The sequence below is a fragment of the Amblyomma mixtum genome, chromosome 3, assembly GCF_055824585.1.
Source record: "Amblyomma mixtum isolate Tamu chromosome 3, ASM5582458v1, whole genome shotgun sequence".
Lineage (NCBI taxonomy): Eukaryota > Metazoa > Arthropoda > Arachnida > Ixodida > Ixodidae > Amblyomma > Amblyomma mixtum.
In genome coordinates this window covers 179,462,754-179,480,993 of record NC_143014.1, presented here as the reverse complement: position 1 = coordinate 179,480,993, position 18,240 = coordinate 179,462,754, and the positions used below count along the sequence as shown (strand labels likewise).

General features: G+C 49.7%; 1 protein-coding gene across 6 annotated transcripts in view; it reads left to right on the top strand.

Annotated features, from left to right (window-relative positions):
* Efa6 (Exchange factor for Arf 6) overlaps nt 1–18,240 on the top strand; it is a 251,722-nt gene that overhangs the window by 180,637 nt on the left and 52,845 nt on the right. For all 6 annotated transcript variants that reach the window (XM_089582077.1, XM_089582080.1, XM_089582082.1 and 3 more), the window contains one exon: nt 12,550–13,687. In XM_089582077.1, coding sequence (XP_089438203.1) covers nt 12,550–13,687 — 1,138 coding nt within the window. The remainder of the gene's footprint in view (nt 1–12,549; nt 13,688–18,240) is intronic.

The following is an 18,240-nucleotide window of genomic DNA, read 5'->3' as shown; positions in this document are numbered from 1 at the left end:
ACCAATAAACCAACCATGAACGCGCACCTTCGGAATCTTAAAAGAATCGAAAGTAGATAAGGTCGTTAGTCTTGATTTGCCTTCTCTTTCTCGGCTTTAGTGTGCATGCGGCTTTTGCAGCCTACAACTGCGCAGTAAACCGTGGTAAGCACATCGGCCAGTCGCACGCGCTGCTTTTCTTGTCTGCTTGTTATGGCTTCAAAATGACGCATTACCCAGAGTGCATTGAGACGTTTGCCTACCTGTCGCTGTCGATGCCGATTGTGCATACAATAGTTGGTTGGGCCTCACCTCGGTACGAGGTGGCGGACAGTCTCATGACACCGAGCCTGTGGTGCGCTGTACGCCTACTGAGTGAACGCTTACGTTTCTGCAGTTGACACCGCGGGTTGGATCACTATAAAGTTGCACGAATACAAAAAACAAAACGGAGTCCTGGCGTTGTTCTGGCATTGCTTCCCAAGGTGACCGTCTGCCGGGTCCAAGCGCCCCGGATCGTTTTTCGCAGCCGCCTTCCTGTGCGACGCCAGACACCTCTCGGGTTGGGTTTCGACGTCCGCGCGTAGGCCAACGCCGCCAAGTCGGGCGACGAGCGTTCGCAGACAGCTCCGCTCGGCACGCAGTTTCGAGGGACCGGGTAGTGCGTGCATCATGCGTCGGCATTGTTTCTCGGACGCTGTCTGCGACACCCTTCCCCGCCGCCGGCTGAGCGCATCCTCAAAAGATCACTCCCATTGTTTTAAGGCGAGAGCCTTTTATGTTTATAGGCTTATGGATCAGCAAAGTGTCCGCAGGATTTGTCCGTCCTCAGAAAGTGTCCCCGCAACATGTCAATCACACTAACAGGCGGCAGCGTGATGTCGGACTGTCACGACTCGAAATTGAATTATGTCGATCCGGTGTGAACGCGCGCACGCGCGCACGCACGCACGCACGCACGCACACTCCCTCTCTCTCTGTCTGGCAGTCGGTCCACTTAGTCCGGACATTCGTGTAAAATTTGTGGGCCAACCGTTTGCTGTGTAATGTCCGGGATGGGGTCGTACGATTCAGCGTTTCGTGCAGCATAAACTTACTAGTTAAGTTAGAGCTAGCTCGCGGTAGGGATTCGAACCGGCGACCTATGTAGCCCTAATTCCACGTCTTTACGAATCATCATATGAGCACTGCGGCTCAACCGTTTGTCGCAGAGTGTTCGGGGTGGTGGCATACAATTTCACGTTTCGTGCAGCATAAACGAACTAGTTAAGTTAGTCTAATTCGCGGCTGGGATTCGAACCGGTGACGTATGTCAGGTGTGTTAATGCTTGATATTCGATCGCTGCCTCAGCGTCTCCACGGTCGACGCTTGGTCCCCGGACTGAACGAAAGCTCGATGGCGCTGAAGCGAGTTCCTGTGTCTCCTGCTACCAAGTGCGCTCAAAGGTGTCAGAAAGGTTTTCGCCTAAACGCACATAAGGTGACTTAAGTGCTCGCCTGAATTTTTGTGTTTTTCGGACGCTGTTCCTTGCAAACTGTTCCCAACTCTTGACATCGCCTACTCCAAAGTAAAAAGTTCGTCGTTCTTCAAGAATGCAGTCAGCATGGAGTGGTCATGTGGAGAAGCGTAGTTGAGGAGCGTGTTTACGTTTGCCGGCACCAGCAATAATTATTACTCGTGGCTTGCAATTCTGACGGATGTGCGAATTTAAAAGCCAGTTTTTGTAATGTGTGCAAAGGCCTGAATCCTTACATTTAACACTTCGGCGACGTTCCTAGCCATCCTAGGCGCTCCGTGAACCGACCCGCTGGTCTCTTTTCAGCGATCGACAGGCAAATAAAAAATTATTGGGCACTTACGTCATCGCGTCACGTGCATAGAAGCGACGGCTGTGGGCGTCGTCGCGCAGTCATTGCTGTAAAATGGCCGTGAAACGAGCGCGGGCTAAGCGGGTAGCTCGAACGTTACGCCCCTCGATGTGGCACGCAGATGCGAAAAACGTTCTTTACGGGTCGATGTCTATTGAGCCAGAAGGGACCATCGTGCTGCCGGTTGTGTCCGGGATGAGTTCCTCTGCGTGTTGCCCGAGGCTGTCAGGGTTGTTGACAATGTCCAGAAAGGATGCCCAAACAGTGACCGCATCGGCCTGTGTGATGCTCTTATTTGAATCGATCCACTCCTGGGGTGACATGGGCCGAAGGGTTCGCAGTGGCCGGAGAGCGGCTTCCGAGTCTGATTTTATGCCAGACCGGCTCGTTGTGCCGACGCCGTACGGAAAAGGCAGAGCGTGCACCTCGAAAGTTGCGGAATTGCAGCGATCTGACCCCGTCAGTTAAACGTGCTGTTGGTGCCGTGAGTAAAAGTTTCGAGGTATTGGCGATGTGTTAATGTTATTTTCTTATGCTTGCCGGAATAGTTGAGTAGGGCCTGCCAAGCCTTGGTGCTGTTGCAAATGCAGCGCGCAGCATTTCTCATCCCTTCTATCGTAATTATTTCATAAACAGAAACAACAACTCTGACTCCTATAGCCACACCCTGTAAGTGACAGTGAGTCGCCATGTATCCGTTCTTAGCTCCTTGGCAAATTCTGCGGAAGGTATAGCTTGTAAATGGCACCGCCGCTGCCCTTTCGAGGTACCAGCTCTAGGCAGCAAGTTTTCTTGGGAGCGGAGGGAAAGCTACGGGGGCAGAACGCCTGTTATGCAGGGTGTTTCACCCGAGATTTTGCACAGTTTTTAAAATTTGGCATGTTGAGTTAGGAGAGCGCTTTTTTCGACTTAGCATTGTCAGCGCTGTAGTACGCCAGATTACAACTAAGACGTGCTAACTAGCAGGCTGGTTAACTAATATTGAATAGCTAACTATGACTGTTATGCTTCTTAATTACTGAGAGGCGTGTAGCACATCGTAAGTAATATACATATCAGTTGTTAGAATTTCGAAAACGCGGTTACCCTAGGTGTTGTGGCCCAACAAATTTTGTCTATTCCTACGCATTGTGTGCGCTGGAGGAGTTGCTTTTCCTGCAAGCTTTTCGAAAGCGCATGCATTACTGCGCGATGTAGCCGAAATTTGTTGGGCCACAGCGCTGAGGGTAACCGCGTTTTCTAAATTCTAAAAACTGATATGGATATTACCTACGGTGGGCTACACACCTCTCAGTATTTAAGGAGCCTAACAGTAATAGTTAAAAAGTTAACTATTCAATATTAGTCAACTTTTTAACTATTACTGTTAGGCTCCTTAACTAGCAGGCTGGTTAAAGGGGTGGAGACACCAAATTTATGGTTCACGCGTTCTTAGTTGCAAACGTTTCTTATGGCTCCAGGAAGCATGATACACGCTCAAAGATTCATATATTCACAGTGAATAATTTATTATAGCATTTTTAGGTGAACGATTTTCGGTTTCGGTTTCGGAACGCCGAGTTGTACAGTGACGTCACAGAGGGGGAAGATCAACTGCTTCGCTTGGTCACGTGGGCCCACAAAAGTTGTGACGCACCTACTGCTGCATCGTCTGCTTTCCCACACACGTGCTGACCAGCGCATATGAAAACAAACAACTGCACGTCTAGTCCCAGCAGCTCGGATTCTGACAGATCTGATTCCAACGAGTGAGGACATCGACTTTTTTTTTGTTCGCACGCTAATATCGCCTTCGCGGGTTCGCGTGAGGATGCGAAACACTTTGCAAAATGCCAGTAAGCATCGCTGCGCCGCTCTACCCAAGCTGCGCCCACAACCGGTGTCACACTTCGCTGCCGTGCAGCAGTACCTGAGCGCTGCTTGGGATGGTGTACAAATATCACAAGAAAAGACAAGATCGCCTTGTTATCAGAACTGCCAGCTGTACTCGAGCAGCGACAAAGCATGTCTGCTTATGTTGGGAGCTTTCGGCAACGGCACCGCTCGCGGGCGCTCCGGGCGACGAGCTCTGCTGCTGCCTGGCTGCCGTGGTCGTCGCTAGGCCTATAGCCTGTTTAGCAAGCGGCCGGCGCTTCGGAAGTCGCCTGCGCTATAATAAAAGGCCTACTTTTCACAAATAGCTGTAGTGTTAACAGAATCATCTCACAATAAAATAATAGTATGGTCAATCTCCTCGACGCCTTCGGCAGCGGAGCTAGCGGGCGCCAGGCGAGCCGGACCCCGACGTCGCGCCAGCGGCAGCTGCTAGGCGCGGTTGTGAGAAATTTGCTCATATCACAGTTGTTACCTCTACTAGCAGCTCAGTATTGGTCAGCGATCCTCAAAAATGACACTTTTTTCACATTTCTTGTCCAATGGTTTATTATTTACGTCAAGAACACTCTTTAGCTCGCTTTTATGACGTCGGCAGACGGTATCCAGGCTGACCTACCGGCCGGCAGACTCGGCGTACTTCACGTCCGCACAAGAAAATACAAACAGCCATGCCACCAGAAAGGATGCTTTCTAGATTCGAGATACGACAGCATGCATCTGTGCTAAAAGTGGATCTTTCGGCAGCGACACTGCCTGCGGCAACGCCGGCCGACGACCTGCGCGCTGGTCCCAGACTGCCCTAGTCGTCGCTAGGCCTAGCTGCTTTCGATATCGACTCCGCAGCTGAGGGAGCTTCGGGACTGGCCAGCGCTCAGAAACGTGCTCCGCTCGGCACCCCTTTACTGTGAACTCGTCCCATAATAAAAGATATGCTCGATTTCCACGACGTCTTCAGCAACAGAGCTAGCAGACGGCAGGCGAACCGCACCAGGTAGCAGCAGCACAAAACCGGCGGATGAAATTTGCTTGCATCGCAGTCATCACTTCTACCAGGAACTCGGTATTTGCCAACGATCGTCACAAACGATGCATTTTTGATATTCATATATCCCAGGGTTTGCTATGAACGTGAACAAACAATACTATTGCGTTCTTCAGATGCCGGCGTTCGGCACGAAGACTGGCGCAGGCCGCCCGGCTCCAAGGAGTGCGCCCTATGTCATCATGACGCTGCCGCTCTCCGCGCTCGCATTGGCTGCCGCTTCCCGTCGTTGTTGCCGCGAGCGGCCCGCCGTTGACATCTAGCAGGCCGGACGCAGGCAACGAGCTGCAATCGGACGTTGCGACGCTGTTCGCAACGGCGCGCCGCAAACCGAGCGAGTGGCGGTTAGCAGCAAACGCGGCTCGCTGGTGCGTCGACTGCGCTCACGCGGCTGTGCCCCGCTCATCGTACGTCACTGTATTTTGGTATGACGTCACTAAAACTTTATTTTTCTACACCCCTTGTGACGTCATGGTTGATGGCGCTAGCGAATGGGTCTAGGTCGTGAGAGTGAGCATTTAGGTAATCTTTGGAACCGAATTAAAATATTTTTTAAACGTTTGTTGCGTCCAACACCTGGCAGTGACTGCCCTTGCATACATAGGAATCCCATAGCAGGCTTTTTATAGCTTCAAAATTTGGTGTCTCCACCCCTTTAACTATTCATGAATAGTTAACCAGCCTGCTAGTTAGCACGTCTTAGTTGTATTCTTATGTACTACACCTCTGACAATGCTTTGCCGGAAAAAAGCGCTTTCCTAACTGAAAAAGCTTATTTTTTTCTTAAATTGTGTGAAGTCTTAAGTGAAACACCCGGCATATGTGTCATTCCGCCATGTAACTCGGCCTCCGTGGCGTTAAGTTGAGTTCTGGTTTCGGTTTTGTTCCGTTTTCGCGGGTCAGAGGTGCGTACTTTTTCTATACGTGGTTTGACGTCCAGAAATATAGCGCGTGCTATGAAGGGCGACATAATGGAGGGCTCCGGACTGATTTCAACCGGCGGCGATGGTTTAAATCTTAAACTGCCAGTTTCGCGAATTGGCGACATACCGTTCGCACTCCGCATACTTATTAATAACTACATTATTATTGGATGGAAAGTTTGATGTCGGCATGTTCTCGGTAGCCAATGCTTTCCGATCAATGCGTCTAGCGTCTGTGTGAGGAAGCTGTGCGAAGAAAAAGGGGGCGCGAATGTGCGATTTCGAGCTGGCGTCCTACAGCTCCTCATCTCGCATTTTCTGACATTGAGGGAAAAATAGGAAGACATTTTTCGGTGAAAAATTCTCTGTTGTCCTTGGGCCATCATCGAGTTGGCTCGAGGCCTTCTAATTGGTCTTCCACACAACTCTGAGCTGCTCAAAATTGACCTGATGCCCATTGTTTCGAATTCGCGACGTAACGATTTCTCAAATTTTAGCGATGGTAACAAGTATTCGATGCTGACTTTTGAATGTGGGTACATGATCCAGCCTAGAATGTGGAGGTAACGATTTTTTTTTTCAATTCCTTCATAATTTGGACAACAAAGGTTTAACGTTCACAAAAATTGCACAGCACACGAATGTCTTCGCATTTCACCTCCATCGAGATGCGGCCACCGCTGTTTGGACTATACCCTGCGACCTCGGGCGCGGCAGTCCAAGGCTCCATAGCCACTGGCGGGGCTGATATATGTACTTCCTACAGTGGATTTCTTCGAGCAGAAGCTGTTTCTAATAACGCTGATACGAGCTTTAGTTTTAACCTGCGCAGATGACGAGTTAGAAAAAAAAAACACGACGGCGGGAGTATTAAAAATTCCATTTGAGCTGCACGCACAGTTTTCATTCCGGTGACCGAATGGCGTGACGTACAGGATAACGAAACAACCGGCCATCCGCGATCTCCCACTGTCGTCTATTAGCGCCTCCGGTCGGGATCAGCGTGGGAAAATTACCTATCGCGGCTTTATTATGGTAGTTTACTCAAGTGAATTTATTACAAGGGTTATATTTACTAAGCTGATTTACTATCACTGCTTATATCGCTCAGTCGCACGTCCGCACAAATTTGCGCATCAGTTCGAACTACTGGTTTACCCACTGTGGCGCGGTCCACCTTGTGGATTTCCAGTCTTTCCAGCTCACAAAAACGCACACACGCACGCAAAAAAAAAAGACAGAAAACAAACGCGCGTGCACGCACATGTTTTGCTTGAATGCCGTGAAGGTTCCCGGCTCGCTGACACCGTTCTGTTCCAACGTGGAACCAACCATCGGTGCGGAATGCACGCTCCACCGAGAGGTTCGCTTCTTTGACTGCGAACCGAACGCTTGCTTACAGACTGAGACGCCATGGCACGCGTCGAAGAAGACACAAGGCGCGCAACGTATAGCTGTTTCGCTTCGTCATTCTGTAGTTCTGTTCGTAAATTCGTAATTCTGTTCAAAATGTGCCTCGAACGGCGACTATTGCGGTTACAACTTGTTTTAAATGAAAACCGTCAATTGCAACCAGAGACTATATTTGTTTGTGATCTGTGTTTGTGCGCTGTAGCTTTGGTTGCATTGCCGAGAAAAGTTGTCGCAGAGTATTATGGCCGGCCGATGGGTCTTGCACCGGCAGGGAGGAGACAAACGGTGTAAGCGTGGCGCAATGAGGCAAAGAACATGACGTCATTGTCACTTCATTGTCGGGCCGCTGCGTGCTTCCATTCAGGCCCGGCGTGCCTTCTCACATGTCAGCTATAGTCTGTCCGCCGTACCCACCGCTCCCCATTATACGCGCGGTTTTTGTTACACTGTCGCTGTAGTAGTAATAAGAGTAGCAGTAGTCATTGTCCCGAACAAGTGCACTGCAACACAAAAAGGCCGGTCTAAGTCTTTACTTTGCTTGCATGAGCGTGCCTTTTGACACATACACATGGAGATTGAAGTACAAACTACACACAGTGATCCATGAAATGTACCCAGGAAGCAAAGCTCGGGCAAATGGAGAAGAACACGATGGAAATTAGTGGGTCTACTCAAGGCAAAATTAAAACTGAAAAACACTAAATATAACGACGCCAAAGCATTTCTTTGGGCGTCAACTGCAATTTCACCGTTTATTTTGCATTCATTCTTTCGCCTGCTCTTAGATGTTGAAAATATCCGGAACTTGCGCACAGCGTCTGGCCGCTAGTTTGTGGATGAACAATGAACAACATAACAAATTTGTTGTTGTTTTTTTGTAAACTCCTGCGTGGCAGTATTTTCATATTTAAATGCAAAATTCCGAAAGGACAACAGTTTCAGTGAGCAAGGATTTAAAATTTGGGAGTCCTAGTTCGCGGAAGATATTTGCAGCTGGTAATATTGGAGAATTGTAGTTAACATTTTGGTGGGTATTTTTTCTTCTAATGCTGTCGGTCCGGAATGTCCAACGTTCACAACAGAACGCAAAAACAGTAATGCCCTATCTCTACTCCGCTTGAGCTAAAGCATATACGGTTTTCTTTACAGAAAACTTTGATATTGCAACAAATCGTGCTGCGGACCTCAGTTTTGAGCAAGCGTACAATAAGTGGTATTGCCAGAATAAGTTGCTTTCGAAGGATACTCCAAGATTTTTAACATATTCCACGTGTGTAGTAGGCGAAAACTTACAAGAACACAGTCCGACTTATGTGAGTAAAGAGGCATGCTATTACAGTAGTCTTAGCGGCTAGCAAAAACAGACAAGTTAGGATTTTTTTTTTTTTTTTGGGGGGGGGGGGGGGGGGCAGTGACTACAGTTGCATTGGCAGCAGTGAACCAACGCATTGGATATTGTACTCGGTATTTTGCAACATATCAGTGGTCGTTTTGTAAGAAAGATGCTTTGCCATTAATACAGTGTCTTCTGCATATTTAAACACTGAACAATTATAAATTGCCGAAAGGAAGTCGTTAGCGAAAATATTAAACAACATTGGCGCTAAAATTGCCCCTGAGGTCCACCAGTATTCAAAATAAACTTACAACTGAAAGCGCCCTTGTCATCCGTAGCGACCACTTCAAATCGACTGTTCAAGTAGTTTTCGAGAATTCTGTGAAAAGGCCTATAAGAATCCCGAAAATTACAGTTCGCTTAACAAGTTTTCATACTTCAGGGTTTCAAACGCTTTCACTACATCTAAGAAGAGAGCGCATGTGATAAGGTTTTGACCGAATGCTGAGAACATTCATCCGTAAATTCCTCAAGGAGTGAAAGCATACCACGCCCGAAACAAAGCCAAACTGGCGATCAGTCAGGAGAAGGCATAGTGTGAAAAAGAAATTTCTCTCAAGAGCTGTGCCATTACAGGAAGATATAAAAAAATGGCCGGTAGTTTTCGATTTTACCTTTCTGTCCTGACTCATGTAGTGAGGCTGGTGTAGTGATGCAAAACTATCGGAAAATTGACTATCGATAGTATCGATAGTTTTTTTGAAACTATCGATACTATTGATAGTTTTTTTGAAACTATCGATAGTGTAAAAAAACTATCGATAGTGCGACTATCGATAGACTATCGATAGTATTATCGATAGTCTAGTATCGATAGTAATACTATCGATTGTACTGTCGATAGTGTTACTATCGATGGTAGACTATCGTTAATACTATCGATAGCAACACTATCGGTCGTACTACCAGCGATAGTACCGCTATCGATAGCAAGACTATCGATAGTGAAACTGTCGATGGTGAGACTACTGATAGTAACAATATTGATATTATGCATTTGTTGGATAGCGATATAACCAAAACATCTGCGATACCTGATTGGATTGACGGTCTCATGTGGCTTAATGTCCCAAAGAGACAAACTATGAGGGATGCCGTAGTATAGGTTTCCGGGTAAATTTCGACCAGCTGTGGTTCTTTAACATGCACTGGGACAGTTCAGAAAAATACCTGGAACTGCATCCGATGAAAGAGCAAGCACTGGGACAGTTCGGAAAAATACCTGGAACTGCATCCGATGAAAGAGCAAGCACTGGGACAGTTCGGAAAAATACCTGGAACTGCATCCGATGAAAGAACAAATAGCCCTAGTTGTGCTGGTTTGCTGACGTAACCGCTCCGGAAATGTTTTTCGCGCACATGCGTCGCAACTAGACATTCGCACGCTATTTTATCCAGCAACTTTACGTAGGGAACGTCTGCAGAGCTCGGTGACGCGTAAGCCGCGAGAACGAACGAGTCCTGTAAGTTACTCATGCCATCACCTCCATACCACACACTCTGGAAACCAAATTTAGGATGCAGTGGGTACGCGTAGTTGATTTGATAGTATTGATAGTACTATATAAAACAAGTGGTATCGATACTGCTATCGATAGTTCGATCGATGGTACTATCGATACTACTATCGATAGTTCGATCGATGGTACTATCGATTCTACTATCGATAGTGCTATCGATAGTACTATCGATAGTCTTTTTTACAATCGATAGTTCGATAGTGATCTTGAGAAAAAACAGCGCTTTCAGACAAAGGACCATAACAAGAAGGACGCACAACTGCGCTGACTAACAACTTTTATTTCGGAAGGGGGCCTACCCGCGCCGGTGTGTCCTTCTTATTCTGGTCCTTTGTCTGAAAGCGCTGTTTTTTCTCAAGACGTACCCCAACCAACTCGCCCAGTAACACACCTTGTTCGATAGTGACTCGACTATCGATAGTATCGATAGTACTATCGATAGTTTTGAATCGCTAGGCTGGTGAAGTTTTTAGGCGTTCGGTAATTTCGTCACCCTCCAAGAAACCATTCAATATGCAAATAGACCACGGTGTGTGGTCTGTGGGCGGTAGTGCAGAATGATTCTCGGGTGAAGTAACTGTTCCGACGGGAATAGACATGTGCCCAGTTCACATTGCACGTAATGCCCCCTTGGCGGGATGCTGTGACGGCTTCTGGTGGATGCGACGTCACACCGTTCCCGTGGCTCTTTCGACGCAGTTTCGACATTTTTGCCTATAATTAATTAACTAATTAATCTACAGTAATCAAACTTGGTTTCTATGTTCATTTTTTCCTCCTCTCTCTGAAGCAGCCTTTGGTTTTCTTCTTTAGTTCCTGAGTTAAAAGCGTGTGACATGCTTTGTTAACGGACGACAGTATGAGCCATAAAAGGCTTTCGCCTTAACAACTTTATAAGGTGAGGGTGGGATAAGGGGAAGGGGTGTTGAACAGGATGGCGACGGGCCCTCTGGCCGCTCTAGATGACCGGGCACTGTTGGGCCACGGCAACGTTCAAGGCCCAGCCCACGGTGCGAAGCTGTAGCTCCGCCTGTGAGCTGCGCAGAGCAGCCTCCCATCGCTCCTATGATTCCATCCTTTGGAAGGGAGGTTTTGCTCTATACATAAAATATGTTCATTATTTTGATAACTCTGGCAGCTCATCCATCCAAATTCATGTTAGTGGCGCAATTGACTGGAAGTATCTTTAATCATTCTCTATTCCTTACAACGCTTACGAGCTGATAAGATGCAAGGCTGGCTTATGTGATAAAATTACCATGCAAATCACGGAATTAAGTAACGAATTTCAAGGAAAGTTAGCTTAAAGTTAATATCCTAACGCTTATTGCTTGTTTTTTTAGTTTTAAATGACCTGGTCCAACGCTCATATTTATTCAGACAGACTGCGTAAAAATCAGTCGCTTGGGTTTGGTTCGTATTTTTTGTTTGATAGAGGTTCAAAAAGTCCCCGGCTGCACGCCTGATTAAATTAGGTAAACTATAGTTATATTTACAGAATAAATGTAAACGCAAGGGTTACTTAATTACCCATATTTCTGTTGGGTAGTTTGGATGTTCATATGTATTCCTGCGTGAATTTCGTGGCTACAGCAGTCGTCTTTTTTGTGTGAATTCCTCGGTTTCCCCTAGGAGTGGCTGCGGCGTGGTCTTTGTTCGGGTGAATTTTACGCCCGTGGTCATTCCAGCACAAAAAGGGGGCGCTATGTTTAATGCTGTTCTTCTCTCTCCGTCTCTGCTCAGAGCCGCACTCGCGAAACGCGCCACTAGCGATGCATCGCTTCTCTTTGAGTGGAGCGCGCAGCAGTGCCATCTAGGCGACGTTCTCATTTGAAGTGACCTCTCTCTTTGTGTCACGCGGATTCAGTATTTGCGCCTATTGGTTGTTACCACCGCGTACCTATAGGCAGACGATGAAGAAGAAGACGAGACATCGCGCTGCTTTGTTTTGTGACCACCGGTGTCTGTGAACGCGGGCCGCTCGGATATCGTCGCCCATGACGCTGTCATGGCTCAAGGAGTGGGCACTGAGGCGGGCCCGGAGTCTTCTGGGACCCTGCCTCCGGGTGCACATCGAATACGAGAGGTTCCCAAACGCCACCCTCGCTTCGTGTGCTGGTAAAAGGTTCGCCCCCGTACCTGAAAACGCGAATGCGGTCGGCCCGTGAAGGCTGGTTTAAATGGCCATGCCGCGTGCCTGCGCCCAGTACTGATTACGCAGACTTCGTGTTTTGAACGCTCGCCTTCAGTTCTGAATTGATCAAATGCTGCGTTTTTACGTAGCGCTAGCTTTCTGTTAAGACGGTGGTTCTCCGTGTCAGTGCCGTCGCGCTGTTGGGCAGCGGCTTACACGTTGTCGTGGGGCGGCGCAGCTTACGCTAAGGCTCGCCTTACAACATCCTTTTCGGGCGGCCGTCTCCGGAGCTGTGTAACGTGCACGCATTTCCCACGTGTTTCCGTTCGCAACCCGAGGCGAAAGCAGTCTGGTCGGCGGCACAGCAACGCCAATGTCGTCTCCCGTTTCGTTCGCAGACCCGGCCATCCAGGAGCGGGTGCGACGCCAGATGATGGCGGCCGCGTCGAGTGAGCGGCTCAAGTCGCCGGCGGCGGGCGAGCCGGCGGCTCCGCGCCAGAACGGGACACCTGGCGGGGGGCAGCAGCACGTGACAGCGGCGGACGAGGCTGGCGGCGACGAGGCGACGTCATCACCCTCCACGTCGTCATCTTCGGCGGCGGTGGCGCGCAAGTGCGAGCTGTTCACCATGACGGGCGACCTGATCATCACCAAGGCGAGCAGCACCAAGACTCCGCGCACGCAGTCTACGCCGGCGAGCCCCGGGGGCGGCGACCCGCAGCGGGGGACCAAGCGCGAGGCGTCCTCGCTCCAGAGCCCCGTGGCCGAGAAGAAGGGCTCGTTTGGCGTGCGCACCTCGCGCAGCGACGACCACTTGGGCAAGGCGCGCGGGACCGTGGCCGCCGTCAGCATCGACATCGACGACGACGAAATGGCCTCGTCGCTCAACACGCTGCTCGACACCAAGGACGACCCGCGCGTGCTCTGGACGTACAACGCCGGCTCGTCGGAGGACAACACGGCCACCACGGGCAGCGCGTCCTCCTCCTCGGGCCGGCGAGAGGACAACCTGAGCGAGCTGGAGTGCTGCACGTCCGAGATGGCGTCGGCGTTCGGCTCCGAGGAAGCGGACCGCGTGCACGCCAGCGAGCTGGACCTCAGCTCGCCCAGCCAGCTGTCGCCAGAGAACGAGGACGGCTTCTCGCGCGAGGAGGACTGGGTCGCCGAGCCGGACCTGAGCGAGTCGCAGTTCCGCCACCCGGCCCTGCTCGACTCGTCGCTGCGCGCGGCCGCCCGCGGCGCGCGCAGGATGCAGCACTCGCGCTCCAACGGCTCCACGGCGTCGCGCACCGACGCCTCGGAGACGCTCGAGCTGGACTCGCCGCCGTCGGCGCACTCCGGCGGCACCCTGGAGGAGGAGCTGGCCCAGCAGCAGGACGAGGCCGGCACCGACGACGAGTCGGACGCCGAGTCCCTGCGCTCCTTCCACTACAGCCCCAAGGCGGTGGACATGCCGTCCGCCTCGCGGCTCGCCAAGAGGCTCTACAACCTCGAGGGCTTCAAGAAGTCCGACGTGTCCAGGCACCTGAGCAAAAAGTGAGTCTCGTTTTGACCTTTGAAAAATCCTGCAGTAATGGAAAAATTTCGGAAGCAGTGCATTCTCATGCTTCGTTAAAAGAGTTGTGAAGCCGTTCGCACACATTCAAGACCAGTTGCTGTCGCAGAGGGAGTGCTGGGAATACCAAGTAACCATAGAATTTTTTTAGTATTTCTTTTTACAGCGATAGCTATCAAGCGCCCGTTCCGGGTTTCGCGTCGTCGTCGTCGTCGTAGTAGTAGTAGTAGTAGTAGTAGTAGTAGTAGTAGTAGTAGTAGTAGTAGTGGTGGTGGTAGTAGTAGTAGTAGTAGTAGTAGTAGTATTAGTAGTAGGTGTAGCCGGTGAGTGGCAGGTAAGGCGAGATCGTAAGGCGCAAGCGGAAACTGGTTGCCATGGGAGCCACCAGGTGGATAGCTACGGAAAGATGAGGAGGGTGGAAGGAGTGGAGGATGTGGCGAGAGCGTTGTAATGCGTTTCCGCCCGAGGCGAGCGTCATCGGTTGCGCGGCGCGCACAGAGCGGCGGACTTGAGAGAGGAGCTAGGCGAGAAACGAATGTGTGTGGAAAACTGAAGAGAGCCCTCTGGAAGTATACAGATATGAAGCCGCTCTCGTATTCTCTACCTCAGCGTAGAGAGAAATATAAATACCTCAACAGCTGTCGCTGATTCTCGCGTCCCATAGTGGTAACCGTCCTGCCACTTTTACATTACATTTCACGTACTGCAGTTCTTGTTGAGCCATGAGTTCCTGTGTTGCCGTATTTCCGGTAAGAGCTGTTAAGTTGTTGGTTGGTTCGGAGCTCTGGAGCGCTGGCATTTATAACAGCGTATAAAAGTGTTTCGCTTTTAGCGTTCATCAGTTGGTTGTCCGAGGCTATGCTCAATCAAGCCCATCAGGTAGACACTTAAGTGGTTCAAAGTTTTTGCGCAAAAGCGCTGGAAGCGCAGAGCCGAAGCGCACTGCGCTTCCAGCGCCAAGCAAAGTGAATTTGCTGTGTGGTGGAGACGACGCCATTACGTCACTCATGTTTGCCGCTCACACCACGTCGTTTTATGACGCAGTGTTCGCGAGAAATCTGCTGCGGCCAGTGTATTTTAAGGCGAAAACCTTCAATGGCTCATGCTCGCGGTGTCCGCCCGTGCGCTGGAATCGTGCCAACTGTGGCCTCTCCTCCGCACAGCGGCGCAATCTCCTCCCCTCCTTAGCAACCGGCGCGCCGGGGGGGGGGGGGGGGCGGGGGGGGACAGCTATGCATAGCAACCGTGACGTCACACAGTAGTGGTAGAACGAGCGTGCGCGCGTCGGCGGTGGCGGCTGCACCGCCGCTCCTTCGCCAGACGTCTCGTTGCAGTCGAGTGAGTGAGACGCATGGCTCCGAAGCGGCCCAGTGATTCCGCGCCAAGCGGTTCGGGGAAGCGGCAGTGGGTTGACCACAAGGCTTTCGCCAAGCACACTTTAGAATTTCCAACTTCGGTAATTTTTGCCTGTCCATTATAGGATAGTGGGACATATACGTACCGCAACATTTGTCCCACTATTCTGAAGTAGCTATTGTGTTATGGGTGTGTATTGTAGAATATGCTGCGTCATGCAGTTTTACCATTCAGCTGTACGCGAAAGCTTCTTTTTGACAATAAAAAGTTCGAGTAGATGCCAATGGCCATGCCACTTCCGCTATTGTGAACTGCTTTAGTGGCGTAATATTAATAGACACTTTTAGTTGGGCGTACGCAGTGAGCTAGCGTACGCGCCGACTCTGCGGGAACGAATGCACATGCGCAGAACGCTACGTATCTCACTGTCTTACGGGCGTACGCACAGCGTGCGCGCGCTGCGGGCACGTTACGGGATGCGTTGACAAGATGGCGGCGCCCTGCTCGCCCGCTTCGGAATAAAATACATGTCACCGCTGGATTCGACGCGATAGCTCGCTCAAATGGTAGCGGTTTGCTTTTATTTCGCACACTCTCGCCGATGCGTAGAGGTATAGGCGATAACTAGACCCTGTTTTTCAGATAATTTGGCGATTTTCAATTTGTTAGGCCTAACTAAATGCAGTGTGTTTACCTCGCAAGAACGACACCTGGCGAAGCAGTTGTCTAGCCTTTAGTCACTTGTTACATTTTAAGCCGAAAGCCTTTAATGGCTCATCCCTCGGCAGCCTCCTTGTCTCTGCGAAAATTAAATATAAGAGTGTCTGCGTTAATGAGCGCTCCCAGTCCTTGCTGCAGCGCAGACAACACTGAACGTGTAGGCTTTCCCGTTTTCTCGCTCACTTGGGGTGAAGCCTCCCTGTCGGTTGTCGACGTTCACTTCAGTCGCAGATCAGCGAGACAGCCGAGACTCCGCAGGGGCATTTTGCCCGTACACTCTTAGAAAAAAGGTATTAGTACTTATTAACTTTGGGGTAGTAACTGGTTGTCACATATGTTACTACCCTGTTAGTAACTGCAGTTAGTAACGAGAAGGTTAGTAACAGTTACTAACCTATAGAGTTAGTAACGGCTGCTACCCGCAGTTAATAACGGGAAGCTAGTAGTATTTACTAAGAAAATGAAGCGAAACTTGCATATTTTGCTTGATTCATCGTACGGTGTGCCGGCGTGGCTTGTCATATTTATGTATACTCGAAAAAAGCTTCATAGTCAATTTGACTAATCCCCGAAACCAGACATCAGAGCGCGCTGGCCGTAAATCACACTCTTAGGTTAAGGCTTATCGCGCATTACATGTACAAATTATGCGAGGTGATGGCGGAAGGGAAGGGATAAAGGAGGGATTGAGAGAAGAAAGAGGTGCCATAGTGGGGGGCTCCGGAATAATTTCGACCACCTGAGTATCTTCAACGTGCACTGACATCGCACAGCACACGGGCGCCTATTGCGTTTCGCCTCCCTCGAAACGCGGCCGCCACGGTCGGGTTCGAACCCGGGAACTCCGACAGCCGGGCGCCTTAACCACTGAGCCACCGCGGCGAGCAGAGCGTTTTGTGCAGGTTATCTTTCGGTGCAAAAAAAGCGCGTTCCTAAGAAGCGGAAGTTATCGCAGAGTGGTCGACCTAGACATCAACGTTTTGAGGCAGCTTCTGAAATCTGACAGCTCTGTGATGACGATCTCTTGTGCTGCCTGTGCTTTCGCTACTTCCCAGCGAAATATCTTTGGAGCTCAGAGTTCAGTGATGGCCTTTTTATGCCCTTGAAGAAGTAATCAGCAATATCAACCGAATCATTGCGACTACAGACGTGTCTTCGTTGAAACCGCCTAGTGCCGTAACTTCCCTTTGTGTAATCAGAGTCGCGGGAATAGATTCCCGGCCGCATTTGGGTGGAAGCGAAATGCCAAAAAAATTAGGGGGACACTTCCGCTCGGCCTTAGCGTTAATGGTTATTTCTTATGTTATTTAAAATTAGCACCGTTCTAATTACATGGTTCATTGCCATACATTAGTATATAGCTTTACTTGACCACATGATGCAACACAAGCCACACAAGGTCTCCCTTTAACGAAGCCAGAGGAACGTGCTCAATGGCCTAGGGGTAGCGCGTCTGACTGGCTACACGAGGGTCATGGGTCCGATTCCCAACTAATTGCCCCAATTTTCTTTTCAGTGTATTTTATTTACTTTAGATCCTCGTATGTTAAAATGACATTTCGTTCATGCTACGACCTCACAGTCACAATTTCACCTGAGTTTCAATTATTTTCATTCCACAACTCGACGTGTGACGTCACAGCTCTCGCGAGGTAATCCCGAAATCCTGGAACGAACGCCGTCGCGTTGAAAACGACCGGGTGCTGTGCGGAGTCAGTGCATGTAAAATAAACTTTGTCTGCTGTATTTCAGTATAACAATTTTCATTAAAGGGGTAGAGACATCAAATTCCAAGGTTGTACAAAAGACTGCCATACGTTTCCTTTGTATGTGAGGACCATAAGAGCGAAGTATTAAATTTAAGGGAGGTCTAGAACATATTTTAATTTCATTTTAAAGTTTGTGAAAATGCTCACTCTAGAAGTCTGAGCCATCGCTAGTGCATCAATGTGACGTAGGAACAGAGAAGAAAACACAAGCAAGTATTTCCTACGTCACTGCACAGTTTTCTGACGTACGGGACCAAGTTTTGCGGTTTCGCGGCCTAGCAACCTTGGTTACGAGTGCTCACGAGTATTTTCTGCACGCTCGCGAGTGCGATGGTGCTTTACGCCCGGCGTTGCCGCAGGCGATGTCGTTGCCGAAAGATCCACTTTTGCAGAGGCATATTGCCCGTGCTCTAATGTAGGAAGCATTCTCTAGTATCATGGATGTTATGTATTTTCTTGTGCGAACGTGAAGTACGCCGAGCATGCCGGCCGGCCGGCCAGCCTGGATCTCGTCTGCCGGCGTCATAAAAAGGAGCTAAAGTGTGTTCTTGACGTAAATAATAAGCCCTGGGATAAGAAATGTGAAAATTATGTCATTTTTGAGGATCGCTGACGAATACTGAGCTGCTGGAAAAGGTAACTACTGTGATACGAGCAAACTTTTTGCCACAACCGCCTCGCAGCTGCCG